This window comes from Symphodus melops (assembly GCF_947650265.1).
Source record: "Symphodus melops genome assembly, chromosome: 17".
In the NCBI taxonomy this organism is placed as follows: domain Eukaryota; kingdom Metazoa; phylum Chordata; class Actinopteri; order Labriformes; family Labridae; genus Symphodus; species Symphodus melops.
Genome location: NC_136707.1, coordinates 2,702,728 through 2,717,756, shown reverse-complemented (window position 1 = coordinate 2,717,756; position 15,029 = coordinate 2,702,728). Strand labels below are relative to the sequence as shown.

At 40.3% G+C, this 15,029-nt stretch overlaps 2 protein-coding genes across 3 annotated transcripts; both read right to left on the bottom strand.

Moving 5' to 3' along the window:
* Positions 1 to 1,598: 1,598 nt before the first annotated feature.
* Positions 1,599 to 8,460, bottom strand: syngr1a (synaptogyrin 1a). Of its 2 annotated transcripts, none has more exons than XM_079365996.1 (4): positions 7,761 to 8,460; positions 6,051 to 6,288; positions 5,449 to 5,594; positions 1,599 to 2,163 (listed from the first exon to the last, which is right to left on the bottom strand). In XM_079365996.1, exons 1-4 carry the CDS (start codon positions 7,860 to 7,862, stop codon positions 2,038 to 2,040), a joined length of 612 nt encoding a protein of 203 aa, XP_079222122.1. In that variant the 5' UTR covers positions 7,863 to 8,460; the 3' UTR covers positions 1,599 to 2,037. The 2 variants fall into 2 exon arrangements, with proteins under 2 accessions (XP_079222122.1, XP_079222123.1); XM_079365997.1 differs by lacking the exon at positions 1,599 to 2,163 and adding an exon at positions 3,910 to 4,329.
* A 713-nt stretch (positions 8,461 to 9,173) lies between these two features.
* Positions 9,174 to 11,550, bottom strand: LOC306837676 (aquaporin FA-CHIP-like; the record flags this gene model as incomplete). The annotated part of the gene is made up of 4 exons (XM_079365420.1): positions 9,174 to 9,378; positions 9,486 to 9,566; positions 10,675 to 10,833; positions 10,906 to 11,550. 4 exons carry the CDS (start codon positions 11,548 to 11,550, stop codon positions 9,214 to 9,216), a joined length of 1,050 nt encoding a protein of 349 aa, XP_079221546.1. The 3' UTR covers positions 9,174 to 9,213.
* Positions 11,551 to 15,029: the final 3,479 nt, after the last annotated feature.

Below are 15,029 nucleotides of genomic sequence, written 5' to 3'. Positions count from 1 at the left end.
CGTTAAACATCTTCCTGCTGGTTGAGATGTTTGTCACAGGTATTGTAGAAAAGAATAATCAAAAGTTCGAATCAATTTTAATGTTTGCCATCTCTGATTGTCAGAGTCAAGCCAGGTCAGCTGTCCCTCTTCCTCCAGACACATTCAGACTCTAAACAAAGTGATGCACACTTTAAACTCCAGATTTAACTGGATTTGATTCAGTCTGACTCATTGATTCAACTGTTAATCCAAAGATACCAAGAAGATAAATCTGTCACTAATTCAAAAATGGAGACAGAGCTCATTACCTGAGGGGAAACACTTCATGCCCCGCACTGACTTTGTATTTCAAAAATGAGTCTCTGTGTTATTTTGGTCTGCTAGCAAACAACAGAAAAATGTCTAGGAGAATTATCGTCTGACTTCGAATGTTATCTAACATGTTAACCTGGCTTCAGGCCTTTCGTTAATGTTTCAGTACTTGGCTGAGTTGTTTCCCCTCCGGTGAGTTTACAGAGCCGGACTTGTTTCCTGTCTCCATGGCGCCGACGTAAACTCAACAACAATTCATTTTTTGACAGTTCACTTAAATCTGTTTTACACTGTTTCTCCTTGACTTTCTGTTTCTAGTAAAGAATAAGTCATGCTAATCTTTAATCAATAGTTTAAGTATTTCCGCTGTAGAGATGGAGGTTTCTTCTTAAAATTATTATTAGGATTTATTTTTTTATAGAACATTTTATACTATCTAAAGATATTATTGTGACTGTAATGACCACAAACTCACAGACAGTAGTGCTTGTATTGTTTCATTTTGTCAATCAGTTAATAAAGTTCAGTTTAGTCATCCAACCAACAGGGGGCGACGAGTTATGCTCCTGTTGTGAGCAAGTGGCAACCACTCGTTTTAAAAAATGAAGCCAATGCGTTGAGTGTCCGCTTGAGCGTGGCTCTAGGTAAACTGGAAGTTGTATAAATATGACTGGAAAAAAATGTGTTTTACAGCATTAATAAACATTTTTACAGCCTGGTACAAAAAAATATAATAGGTCTGATTACTTACTCTCAGCACTGGCACACACTGTAAAAGCTCTATTTTTTTCCATTTTTTTAAAATGGCCCTGTTTTAATTTTGAAAACAATACGTGTTATTAATAGGCACGATGTAATGGTTCTTCAAGAGGCTTTAAATCTGCCTCAGCTCCAGCTCTCAGAATTTCATTAGGTTGAGACAGGATTTCCATCAGGGCGGCTGCTGCTGATGAACCTAAGGCGATAATTTAATCACTACATTTCAAAAAACGTATTTGTATTATATATTTATATAAATAAAACAACAACAACAAACAAAACATTGAAACATCGCCAGTCTTCCTTGAAGAAACGTGAAATGGACGTTGCTTTTTTTTACTTTCTCCTGTAAGGCTAAAAGCTAACTTTGTACGAGGTAAGTTTGCTCTCTTTTATAAGCCAGACTTTCATGGTGGCCTAAATTATCGACCAAGCTTGTAGATGAGTGACAAAAAGTTGTGAATTTTAAAGAGGAGATTTAAGATTGAAAAGTATTCATCAGCCCAATATTGTTCAGAAGACAACAAAAACAACAACAAAACATGTTTGGTCCAACTGACTTTAATCTTCATTGCAACTACCTTAACTTACTTTGCTCCTGTTTCTCTGTTGCTAACAGGCTAAAATCAGTCGGCTTGTCAGCTGCCATTGTCGAGCTTCCTCATTTGGCTGCCGCTAACAATCTAAGACCGTTTTGCTAATGAGCCTTGCTTGCTAACAGGACAAAAATATAAGGACACAGTGTTTGTTTTAGGATCCAAGGCGCTAACATAATCTCTAAATACTGATTTTCAACACCTCGTCTGCTGTATTAGCACAAGTTCAGACATATTTAAATCTTCTGTAATTGGCTGTTGAAAGAGGCATCATCAAACCATTGAACTGGCACTGTTGCTCTGTTTCAGTGTTAGGTGTCTCTTAATGTGCCAATATATATAAACCGTACAAACAACACCTGTCTGTCACGCTGTAGGTCCCGCCCATTTACTCCTCAGCGGGCAGGGTTTCATCAAAAGCGTCCTGTATGTTTGGGTCGACATACTCCTGGTTGAGCGTGACAGAATCAGCTCCAAGTTTGAACTTGTAGACGGCCAGAAGACACTGGACGACCTAGAGACAGAAAAAGGATTTAAAGAAATAGAATTTGAAACTTTATCAACATGGCTTCACAACAGAGATGATTTAAAGGTCACGTATGAAGCAAAACACAATTTATCATTGTTTTCTAACACTAATATTGTATCCGTATCCTGTCTACAAACAACCTGATTATGACGAAAGTCCATCCTCTCCGTCTTTTGCCTGCTCCACTTTTCAGAAAATGTGTGCTCAAACAGACTGTTTCCCTTCATGACATCACAAAGGGCAATAACCCCTCTCCATAATAACATTCATATGATCAAACGTCTTTCAAACAGCCTCTGGATAAGGATTTAAACCACTGAAGTTTATTAATGGACACATGTCAGAGGATTTAATCCATAATACATCCTTTCATGCTTTATATCTTTTTAAATTGGTGCTTTTTCACTGTGCCGCACTTTAGTGAACATCAGTGTGTTTTTTTAAAACTGGACTATATAATTAAACTGGATCCGATCATCAACACAGCAACAGCTGGAATTCAAACCATCAAACTTTATTAACTTGCTCAGCAGTCAAAGGATTCAAAACTTCTCACCTTATCAAAATGGCTACATGGCAGAGGATTCAAACTGTCCGACTTTGTTCACAGCAAAAAGGATGTACACCTTTAAACTTTTCAAAATTCATCAAGTCATTGAATATTCAAATATATTCAAATTATTAAAACAGCTTCATCCGATAAAGTTAGACAGAGGTTTTGGGCTTGTTCCCTTTGGATTCCAGCCATAACTAAATAATTCATCTGATTCATTTTACAGTAACTTTGATTATTGATCAATTCAGCAATATAATGAGGAAATTGGGGGGAAAAAAACTATTCAATTGAAGAAAAAAAAACGTGATCCGTTTGAAGGATTTATTGCCATCTAGTGGTGAGGCGGCAGATTGTAGCCCCTGAGCCTCCCTGAGAAAATGAAAAGAACTCCCTCTGAGGTTACAAAAATATATAAATGTTCACGTTCAGTTGTTACGTACCAAACAGAACATATTAATGAATATTACGTATTCAGTTTCTGACACAAGGTTTCTCTAAATCCGCCATGATTATTGCATTATTAACTTCATGTGAAGGTTTGTATAAATATTGCTTTTTTCCGATGTTGACAAAGGTTTGTTAACCCCCTTGCCTCACACTGATCCTGAGGCAGTGTTTTCAGGTATTCATTTATTGATGGTATCGTCTGTTTCAGTCGATAAAAAGGCATCAATGACCAGTTTTTAAGAAGGTATCAATTTGTGCCTGACAGTATTGAGCTGCATCACATTGTCTTTATTTTATTGTGTTCTACACTATTACAGAAAGAGACAGAAAAGTCAGCAAACATATCTTTTAAGTTTCCGGATGAGTTTCAGCACCAGGCCTTCCTTGTGCTGAAACGTGTCCTTGCTGTGCTTACCCGGATAAAGGAAACCTAAAGGACATATGTGTGCTTTTCTGTCTCTTTATTGTCTTGTGTGGTCGCTCTGTTTGCTGTGCTCCTTTTTTTTTTTTTGTTGCTGTTTTTGTTCTGTAACATTGTTTCATCAGGTACTACTCTGTATTGGATATTCTGATGTATAAGTGTGTATAGTGTGGTCTCAAATCAGAATCAATTTGTATCACAATGATTGTTTCAAAATAATGTCTTTCGATCTGAAACAAGCAGAAAAATGGCGCCCAGGCGACTATAATAGATCCTTCATGAACTTTATGAAGACACAGTGTCATAGTTTATAACTTTAATCTTCATCACAGGTCATCACATCATTATAATGGATCAAAATTTAGGATGACATCATCGTAAATACCAGGACATTAGTGTCATAATAATAATAATTCTGCTGAGGAAAAAAAACCATCACAGAAGGCACTTTGGATTACAGACACTTAGGGCAGCCAATCAGAGTTCAGAAAATGATGAGAAGTAAGCAGGAGGCGCAGACGTCTCTGCCTCTCTGATTGGCTGAAGGAGAAAGGTGAGGTTATTTGTTTGTGTGTTTGTGTGTGTGTGTGTGTGTGTGTGTGTGTGTGTGTGTTCATGCATTTGGTGTGCGTGTGTCTCAAGCAATCGGCGGGCTAAACAGTTTGTTGTATTCTTCTTCGAATGAGACTCTCTTCAGGCGCTCCATCGACAGCAGCGTGAGTCCTCCCTGCACAGCACATCACGCACAATTACACACATCACAACATTGAAAACACGCAGACACATTACAACACAAACACACAACAACACAAATCACAGAAAACACACGCGAACAGACACAAAGGAGAGAAGGGTGTTAAATCAGTGTGTTTATTTTAATGACATTGCTCTTTGTGGGGGAAGTTCAGCAGCTGCAGAGAGATGATGCATTAGTCAGTGAAGAGATACCAGCCGTATGGTAGAGAGTTCAAATGAGTAGTTCTGGTTTATGTTGTTACACTCCAGTCCAGCTGGAGGAAATCATGGTGCTCTAGCCTGGTAACAGCCAAAAGACACATGGGCTGTGTCCGAAACCGAACACTTTCATACTATTCATAGTAAATATGACTTCACATAAATATGTTCCAAAATCACAATAAGCAATTTAGCCTATGCAAAATCGCTGGATGTAAAGTGATCCGTCCAGAATTTGTAAATATGAAACAGGAGCACGCTGGTCATACTTGAAACGGCCCCAAAAATGCTTTCTGACTCTCACTAAACAATGCCTGAGCAAGCCAGCCAGCCAACTAGCAGTATATGACAGAGTAACCATAAATGTTGTAAAATGATAGGAATTTGACAATGTCGCTGTATTAGCAATGACCTGATGTACACGCTTGCATCTGGGTTACTGGTCGTACGTTAGCATGTGGTCCAGGAGAAGAAGAAAAGATTCTTTCTCAGTCAAAGGTTATCATGTGACCTTATACCACTGAGTCCACATGTTATGTGATCACATGTTGAGGTCAAGAAGAAAAACTGTTCTTTTTCACTATGAGTATAAATTTTCCGAATGATTACCGGGAAGACATACTCTTTCCTTATTCATCAAATAAAAACCCAGATGTCTTTATGAGATTTGTGAACTTTCTAAATCTTTCTACACAACAGTCACCAGTGTTTTTTGGAGATTCAGTGAGTTAAGCGCTCATTGTTTTTATTGGACACATTTTATAGAGTTGTTGTAAGATAGTATAGCAGGACAAATGCTAAATAAATTCTACTAAATTATTATTAAACCACCAGGGACCGATAGAGAGTACAGTTTGTGTCAGGTGCTCAGGTATCAAGTTCAGGTACATACCCAAGTGAAAACCGAGAAGAAGCAGAAGACAATAGCAGCTCTCGCAGCATCTGCACCTTCATTTAGAGGGTTGTCTTCTTCTTTAGAAACCTGCCACTGATTGGCCAGAAAACAGAAACCCAGGAACCAGACCAGAGACCAGACAGCTACCAAAAAAAACACAGGAAAAGGTTAACTTAAGGACCATAGATACAAAAGATTTCAGATAAGCGGGAAATGAAAGTGGGTGAAGATATAAGATAAAACACATAGCTACTGAACAGCTAAGGATCAAAAGTTACACCTGGGGAGGTAAGGGTAAATGGTGACACATCGTTATTAAACTAGTAGAGATCACAGGCTACACGTGGATGCTAAACCAGTGAAGCTCACAGGGCAAGATGGTTAACTAAAGAGTTATTGAGTTCACAGGTTACACATTGGTAAGAGGTTTGTAGATTGGTGTGGTTGAAAGGTAATGCATGGTTAGTGATCGGGTAAACGTCACAGGTTACACAAGGTTAGTAAAGAGGTTAGTTCACATACTACACACGGTAAGTTACCAGGTTGAGGTCAAAGGTTACAAGAGGTTGCTAGACAAGTAAATAATTTCAGAGTCTCACCTGACACGCCAATATCAGCCATAACAGCCTTCTTCCTGTCCTTAACGGCGCTTATTTGAGGAAAGTAGAGGTCCAGCGCTAGGAAAGCGCTGCAGCACAGGAAACACAGAGTTCCCATGGCGACCGCATAGTTACAGACGTTTTGATTGCGGTTAAAGATGCAGTACTCTTCAACCTCTTCAGGACGGTTCACGTAACCCTCGTTAGCGATACAGCCGAGGATCACGATGGAGAAGATCTGGAAAAACACAGGAGACAGAAGCTAGCTGATTGCTAACAGAAGAATCCATGCTAACACCAGGCCTCCTATAAACTGCAGGAGGCGCCGACCCATCAACCAGGTCAGTCTTGCACGTATGCACAACTAATATTGTTTATGAGGTGTGCCCATGAAGACCTCAACTAATCAGTCCAAAATGTTGTTCTTGTACCGGGCTGTGATTGTGTTCAATTCTGCTATAATTGTAGTTGTTCTTGAAGCCAACCTCAAGTAGACGCTTGATGCACTACAGTGTTTTCCACTCTCACATTGGCTTCACTTTCAAAACCAGAGGTTGCCCCTTGCTGATCAATGCTACTAACGTCCTTCTAATATAAATGATCTGAACAGATCACACTGGCTTTAGCGTCTCATTAAAGCACACGGTCCACTCAAGGAATTGCACAATCAGAGCAGCTACGGTTTGACAAAATGAGGTCTTGTTTGAGGAGTCTTGTGTTGAGCCTCAGGAATGTTAACACCAGTCTCATGACCAACACACACACACACACACACACACACACACACACACACATAGTATACACAACATCTAAAACCAAGCTTCCATTTCACTAATAAAAACTAAACTTGTAGAAACCATAAAGAAACAAAAAAGGACCAAAAGGTTCAATAAACTAACCTAACTGACAATCAAGGAGCTCAACTGAGAACACGAAAGTAAAGAAACTTGGACCATCTTAACCAACACCAGAGAATCCACAGGCTAAATTAACATTAACCAACGTTTAACTCGAGGGGAAGAAATGGTAAATAACTTGGAAAAAACAGACCAGAGATAACTAATCAAGACCAAGAAGGCCTAAATGGACATGTATTCAGACATTTTAATTCACTAATTCGTCCCGTGAACTCAGGTTGTTTTCCCAAGAGCTCTGATTATTTTCCCATTATCTTGAGACGACAGCACTGGTTTGCCCACTGGTTTCGAATATCTAGTGTAACAGCTGTACTGAACTCTATCACAGGAAACCAGCGGTGTTATTATGAGTTAAAAATTTAGATCTTGAGAAAATGACAGAACTTTTTATAGAGTAAAATAAAATGTACCAATAATTTCCTTTTAGGAAATTTAGGAAAACTAAATTAAGCCTATAGTAACTTGAAAATTACTAAAAAACCCAACTAAAACACTTTTAACCTTTTATAAAACTGAATAGCGTCTCTTTAACTATCAAACTAACTAGCATGTTGCTGGTTAGAAGCCACAGCAGTTTAGCTACATCACCAAACCAAATATTTAACAGAGAGATTTTTTTCACTGTTCTGACAAGTAGCCCCGCCCACTCAGAGCACCTGGACTCAAACGTTGTGACCTCACCAATGTGACCTTGTCTGTGTTGCCTCACAGGTGAGCTTGTTTTGTCTCTTACATGAACATTCATTTATTTATATTTGTCCTGTTGACATTGTTATAAGCACATCACACTCACCCAGCAGAGGATCCTCACCACCGTCTGAGGTTGCCTGAAAAAGGTCTGCGGGTCAAAGGCTCCACCTGCCTTCCCCGCCCCGTACGCCTGAAAACCATCCATCCAGTCGCCTGCCCGTTCTGCCGGACCAGTTTGGACCGGCTCAGACTAGTTTGGACCTGTAAAGCCCACCTCAGTCTGCTCTATCCCTCCACCTCCACCTCCACTTTCACGACCACCACCTAGCTCAGTCCAGTAAGTTACTACTCAAATTCAGTTGGTCCCAGTCCAGTTTGTTCCAGTTTGTTCCAGTTACTCCAGCTTGGCCCAGTTTGGTATAGTTTAGCCCAGTTAGTCCAATATGGTCCAGTTGGGTCTGATGGTTCTCTGTACTGGTCTTTCCACTTCTCCACTGCTGGTGTAAACTGTAATCTGCTTTAATCCTTCTCATCCCCCTCCAGGAGAGCGTGAGGATTTGTTCCCCCTGAGTGGAGTCTCACAGGCTGAAGGGTGTCTCCACCAATCAAGTGGTTTGATTTCTTTCATCTTAGTACACAAGTCTCCCAGTCAACAAGAAGGAGGCGGGCTTGCACTACATGAAAGGAAGTGCTGCCTGCGAGGCTACATGTAGGGCAACTAGAACTCCTTTACCTTCTGCCCTGTCCTTCATATTGATGTTTGTTATAGTGTACTGTGTATAAGTGTGTTTGACTGTATGTGACCCCAGGAAGAATACTGTAGCTGATGTGTATGCTTACTCCAAAGGAGAATCCTAATAAAGAAAGAAAGACATAATTGAATCCATCCTCTGTTTCCATATAAGACATAGCTGACACCACTATGTTAGTCTCTGTGTGTATCTGTGTCTGTGTGTGTGTGTGTTAATAGGATGATTGTGAGCGCCATCTGTCAGTGTACAAACATGAAGGGTTTCCTCTTGTTCTTGCGTTTACCCCATTTTGTGTTTAAATGTTTAAAACTAATAGAGAGAGAAAATTATTAAATTAAAATCTTGGATAGGAAATGTTTATTTAAAATGGAAAAAAAACAAAAAACATTTGAAGTCAAGGTTGAGTAAATGTGGAATTTTAATTTTCTAAAGGTTAACAGACCAGTTGTAAAGCGATTGTAAAAAAAAGTTAAACATAGTTGTAGCTGTTCACTTTAGTATAGTTATCATTTATTGACATAAATAATGTAAATATGAAATAAACACTTTGAAATTTGAGAAAAAAAATCTAAAAACAATAGAATTAGAAATTTAAAAAAAAGTGGGTGAATATGACCAGTGAGAATAGAAACAAATTGAAAAGGTAAATATCCTGAATATATGGAGTTATGATTACCAAGAATAAACAGTAAGAAAACAAAGTGTCCTCCTTTAGTTTACTTTTTATTTAAGTCCTACTTAGTCATGAAAACAAGAAAGTGTGTGTGTGTGTGTGTGTGTGTGTGTGTGTGTGTGTGTGCAGGGTCACGGACTGTGCGACAGCGCCATCTGCTGCTGTTTGTCCGTCAACACATACAGCTGTTTTAGCTCCGCCCACCAGTCTCTTTGATGGCGCCAACGTGGCCGGAGCAACAGATCGTTCAGGAGAGCAGCAAGACACGCCCCAAGACTCGGCCCCACCCAGAACACCTAAGGAACAGCCAATCAAAGCAGAGTTTGAGAATGGCACTATATGTGTTTGTGTGTGTGTGTGTGTGTGTATGTGTGTGTGTGTGTGTGTGTGTGTGTTTTCTAACCCAGTGGTTGCTGAAGTCGAGAGTGACGACAGCTGGACCGAATGAACGAGCTGGATTCATACCACATCCTGTAGCGCTCACCTTGAGAGAGAAAGAGAGCGAGAGAGAGTACAGTGTATAAAAAGGTGAGCATGCTATTGACTTGGAGCCAGATTTGAGAGAGGCAGGAAATGTGTTAGCTACTTTTAGTCATTCACAGCGTTATGTCTCATTTGACGTTGGTACCATAATTAACGAAATGCGAAAATCATTGTGAAAAAATTACCTAAACGAAAGTAAAATTTAAGACCATAATCTAGGAAAGTGTTTGCTGAGGTTATTAATCAACTACGAAACTAGTAGCACAGTGGTTAGTGCAGCCCTGGTTCAAATCCATCTAGTGGCCCTTTTACAACATTTCAATCCCCATGCTTTCTCTTACTGACCTCTCATGGCTGTATCTTTCAAAAAAATGCATAAAAATCCTAAAATTAAACCTTTAAAACAAATAAATTGTCTCATTTTGTCTTCTTGTCATTCCTTTGGAAAAAGTGGAGTCGCCCCCTGTTGGGCATTAGCGGTAATGCAAGTTTTGGGCACTTCTGGACCAACAGTTCATGGTAAAAACAATGCGAGTCCCTTCACTTTAGACCCTTGCACACTGAGTTTGGCTTTTATTCAATCAGGTTTTTTGGAGGCTAACTATACTGAAACTGCACAAGATCTTTCATTTTTATAAATCCTGTTCCATCGGACTAAGGTGTCAGAATCCGTGTGCAAACTTGACTGACCCAAAATGAGATCATACGTCTTTTTAAAACATTGTTTACAGGTTTCTTTTTGGGCTTTCTCGCTCTTTATTTGGAGACAGGACAATGGATACAGTCAGAAATCAAGGAGAGAGAGAGAGAGAGAGAGAGAGAGAGTGGGGAATCACATGCAGGGAAGGAGCCACAGGTCACATGTTTTTCAGCTGATCTCATCAATAAGACCTTCAGTCTTATTCATGAGATCTCCAGACTGCATTACATACAGTGTTTGCAGACTTACTTCATACATGGAAATCTGGGTTATGTCTCAAATAAGGTCATCTAAGCTTAAACGAGCTCACGTTTGAGTCTTTTGTTTGACAGGTGTTCTTCAAATAAAGGGGGCGTGGCCTGATCAGCAATCACAGGAGTTAGTTATCTGCACTTCATGGCAGACTTACTGCAATTAAATGACCCAGACTGACAGCCAGGCCAACCAGCATATTTGACACCACAGCTGGAAGGGAGGCATCAACCATGGCCAAGACCGCAAGGGCAAGCTGGAAAGTTGCCAGTGTTTCCACGGTGACGGCCTGATGAAGCTGAACACCTGGAACAACCTAAACAGAATAGGGTCAGTAGTTATTCAGCGCTCATTGGCTGAGCTCTGATTAGCTGACGGGTGACCTCACCTGGTTGATGGCTGGAGTCACGTCTCCAGTCAGCAGCAACAGAAGCGCAGCAGAAGTCACGGCCCCTAAAAGCTGTCCAAATACATATAGGGCTGCCCTCCATGGGCGGAGCCTAAGGCTAAGGACCATTACTATAGTAACCGCCGGGTTCAGGTGGACTTCCCCACCCACACAGAATGCTGCCATTGCAAGTGACAGACCAAACACCAGCGCCACATGCAGACAGCTTGGAGGTGAGACAGGTAGGGAGATCAGGTGGTGATGATTACACAGCATGCTTTGGTTGTTGCCTAGGTTGACCAGGTCGCGCTCATTGCACAGGTTGCTTAAGGTCCACTGATTGGTCCTGCTGCTCAGGTTGCTCGAGTTGTACAGGTCACTCTGGTCAACTAAGTTGTTGAGGACGCTCTGATTCAACACATCTCTCTGGTTGCTCAGGTGGAACGGATCACTTACGTTGCTCTGGTTGCCCTCGGACCTCAGGTTCAGTTGCAGCCTTCCAGTGGCTGGTGGAAATTTTAAGAGAGCCGACAGGCTGGCAGACAAAAAGAGGGCAGTGCCTAAGAACTCAAGCAAGAAGTGATGTAAACAGGAAAGTGTCCAGATGTCAGTCAGGATCAGATGCAGGCAACGACGGATATGCATGATTGCAGCTTGAATCATTTACCTGCAACCCAAACCAGCAGAGACAAGCTTTAGAGATCTGCTATATAATAATGTTGACTAAACATTTTGATAAAATATATACATCAAATAAAACAAATCTAAAATCAAGTCTAATCACCAAAGACGTTTGTCTTTACCTGAACTGTTAAATAAATAATAAATAATAATTATAACTTTTACTAAGTCTCTCCTGATTGAAACATTGTTATTTTTCAAATGTGCCCATGTGTCCTCTTAGAGGTTTCTTCCATCAGCAATATCATCAATAACATCATGAAGCATGTTTTACAGTTTATTTTAGATGATTTAAATTGCTGTATATACCACATGATATCTCTGCTTTGTTAAAGTGGTGACCTGATGACTGTGCGTTTCGCCTGCTGTCTCTCTATTGTTCTTTCCTCTTCACTTTAGTAGAATCCACAAACTGTGATTAAGACTGAACAGAAGCCTGAGCCTCAAACTGATGATAAAAATCCTTTTAAAAAATTATCCACAAACACACAGAGACAGGCGCCCACTGGGTTAGAATCTGGCTTCCCGCACATTTACCAAAGATGTGATTGAAGTAAGTGATAAAAACACGACTGGTTAATGTCGTCTGTCTGCAGACCCTCATCTGTTCCTGCAGCATCAACAAGCTCGGATAAGAAAACTTGAAACATACCCGTCGAACATAAAAAGGAGTCAGAGGATCAGAGCCGAGGATCACAGGTGGGGTTCAGGTGAGTCCTGTGTTTCTGCTGCGTCTCTTATAGAGCTGACCAGGTGTGTGTGTGTGTGTGTGTGTGTGTGTGTGTGTGTGTGTGGGGGGGGGGGGTCCTCTCTCCAGGGAGGACGGCTTCTCTTTCTGTTCTGTTGATCACAATTATAGGAATACAATTAAACAACCTGTGTTAACATCAATAATAATCAAAGGAAGCAGCAAAAATAAATGTAATTGTTCGATGGAAAAATCAAATAAACTACATGATTTTTTTTATTAATAAATTACATGATTTTTTTATTAATAAACTACATGACTTTTTTAAATTAATAAACTACATGATTTTTTTGTATTAATAAACTACATGATTTTTTTTTTCGTGTTATACTTTCTGCATTTTTAAGTTACTTCCTTGATATATATTCGACTTTTTCTTTATCTGACTTTTCTGCATTTTTTTTTAACACGCCATTCCTTCTTAATTTCCCTGCACAGTACTTAGTTCATTCACTGCTGTGCTGCATTTCTTCACTGTACTGTTTCTTTGCTGCTCTCTACCACGTTCTTAATAATAGCTGTCTGTGTCTCTTCTGCACTCTGTCGTGTTTCTTTATTTCTCTGTACTTCGTCTCTTTACAGCACTCTGTGATGAACTATAACTACCTGTCTTCTGTTTATTTGTATCGTGCTTTTAAGACTGTGCCTGAGAACCAAAGCGTGAATTCTGTCAAGAAACGGTCCTCACAAATCTAGAGCTGCTAATGTGTGTGTGTGTGTGTGTGTGTGTGTGTGTGTGTGTGTGTGTGTGTGTGGGTGTGGGTGTGGGTGTGTGTGTTACCGTTAGCCTACATTCAAGCGCATATAGAGAAGCTTTAACCAGGGCAATAACACTGCCTGTCCTTCATGCTGCAACCTGAGAGAGCTGTGTGTGTGTGTGTGTGTAGGTGTGTGTGTGCGTGTGTGTGTGTGTGTGTGATTCTGCTTTCTGACTGGCTGACTTTCTGCTGCTCTGACATTTAAGGACAGGATTAACGACCAAATAATGAGTGAAAAACCCACGGAAGCTGCTTCTTTTTTTTAGACTTAAAGACCACACACTAGTGTGTGTTTGACGGACTGCGTTTCTGTGTGTGTGTGTGTGTGTGTGTGTGTGTGTGTGTTTGGGTGCTTGTGTGTCCCTGTGTACATGAGTGTGTGGGTGTTATCCCTCCATTAACGAGGTCTCACATTTCTGGAAAGCTCCGAGATTTCTTCACTTTCACCGGGCGTCCTTAGCGACCTTCAGACAGGAAACAGAGCCATTATACTGCAGATATTTGTCTGTCTGTGTCCGTCCATCCCTCCCACTCACTACCCACCTGCATGTCTCTCTTTCACACCACCTGTCTGTCCTACTTTCCAATTCATGGCCTTATAACTGAGGAGCTCAGGGCTGGTACAGCAGGAGTCCAGTGGTTGGCCCTGTCACCTTTTTTTTAGACCTTTTTGTGTGAGGTCACATTTTCTCATCTCTTCACCTCGGTGAATGATAAACAAGCCCCCTGTCCTCTTCAACTTTCCAAGACAGCTCTTGCTGGTTTCTAGTTTAAAGACCTCCAAAAGCAGTCCCAAGACAGCTCCTCTGTAACCTACATTTTCTTTCAGTTTTGTTTTATTAATACTAAGGAATGAAAACCTTGTATGTTCTTTTTAATCTCAGCCCCTTTAGGAAAAGCAAAGCATGGACTTAATATTGTAAAACAGGGGATGGTGCAAGTAATGACCAAACACTGCAGACAGCTGGGAGGTGAGTCCCTTCATGTGGCCAGCATGACTTGGTTGCCCTTGACCGACCCACTCACATACACAAACAGTCAGTTCAGTGTGTAACATTATATAGATGTGTGTGACGCCTGTTATGCTTATCTGTTACTGGAAACACAGAATGGCATTTTGTAAGATTCGTCCATACATCAACGTGACCTCAGTGTCTTTTTATTTCTTCCCCTGCTTCATCAGTTTGATCGGAAACAATGTGAGGACACCAGCTCTGACATGTTTGTGTAACCTGGAGGACTCACAGAGGTCAGCATGATCTACTGAACACGTGATCTACAAAACAAAGCAAAGTGTATTTAAACGCTCACCGACACAAATTTACAAATTACAAACGACTGAATCTTTCCGAAGAGGACTGATGGGTAAATGAGTTTGGTTCAGACCAGAGGACGTTTTGTCCGTTTTGAGCACTTGAGCCAGATGAAGCAGTTTTGTTTTGATGAGAAGTTTTTGACACCTCCAAGACTAAAGGTCCAGAAAGTGCACTTTGTCCTCCTGTCTGTTTTTTTTCTATGTAAAAATTTGTCCCAAACTTTATGAAAAGTGTTCGTGACTTTAGTTTTCACTTCCCGGCCACCGTAGTTTTCAGATTGAATTTCATTAGCTCAGTTATTTATTTTTCTTGTGTTTGCTTGTTTTTAATTCTCTTTACTTTTTTCTTTAAATATTTAAACTGTAGTTGTAAAAGTTTCATGTACAAGAGATACAAGTCAAATTATATATATATATATATATATAATTTGACTTGTATCTCTTGTTTTATTCTGAATGGGTGTTTTTGGGGGGCTAATCTCTAATATTTGTAACGTTTTCTTTTTTTTACAGCTGTAGTGTTGATTCTGTCCAACAGAGGGCAGCAGAGACAGTGAGCAGTGATAAATGCTAAGTGCTCCTCTTCCTCCTTTTCTTTCTCCAACTCCTCCTGTCCCCCTTT

Coding starts and splice junctions, on each gene's coding strand:
- syngr1a (XM_079365996.1), bottom strand. CDS start 7,862: ATGGATGGTTTTCAGGCGTACGGGGCGGGGAAGGCAGGTGGAGCCTTT. Junction 6,289..7,760: donor TGGTGAGGATCCTCTGCTGG/GTGAGTGTGATG, acceptor GTGTTTTTCCAG/ATCTTCTCCATCGTGATCCT. Junction 5,595..6,050: donor GGCTGATATTGGCGTGTCAG/GTGAGACTCTGA, acceptor TTTTTTTGGTAG/CTGTCTGGTCTCTGGTCTGG.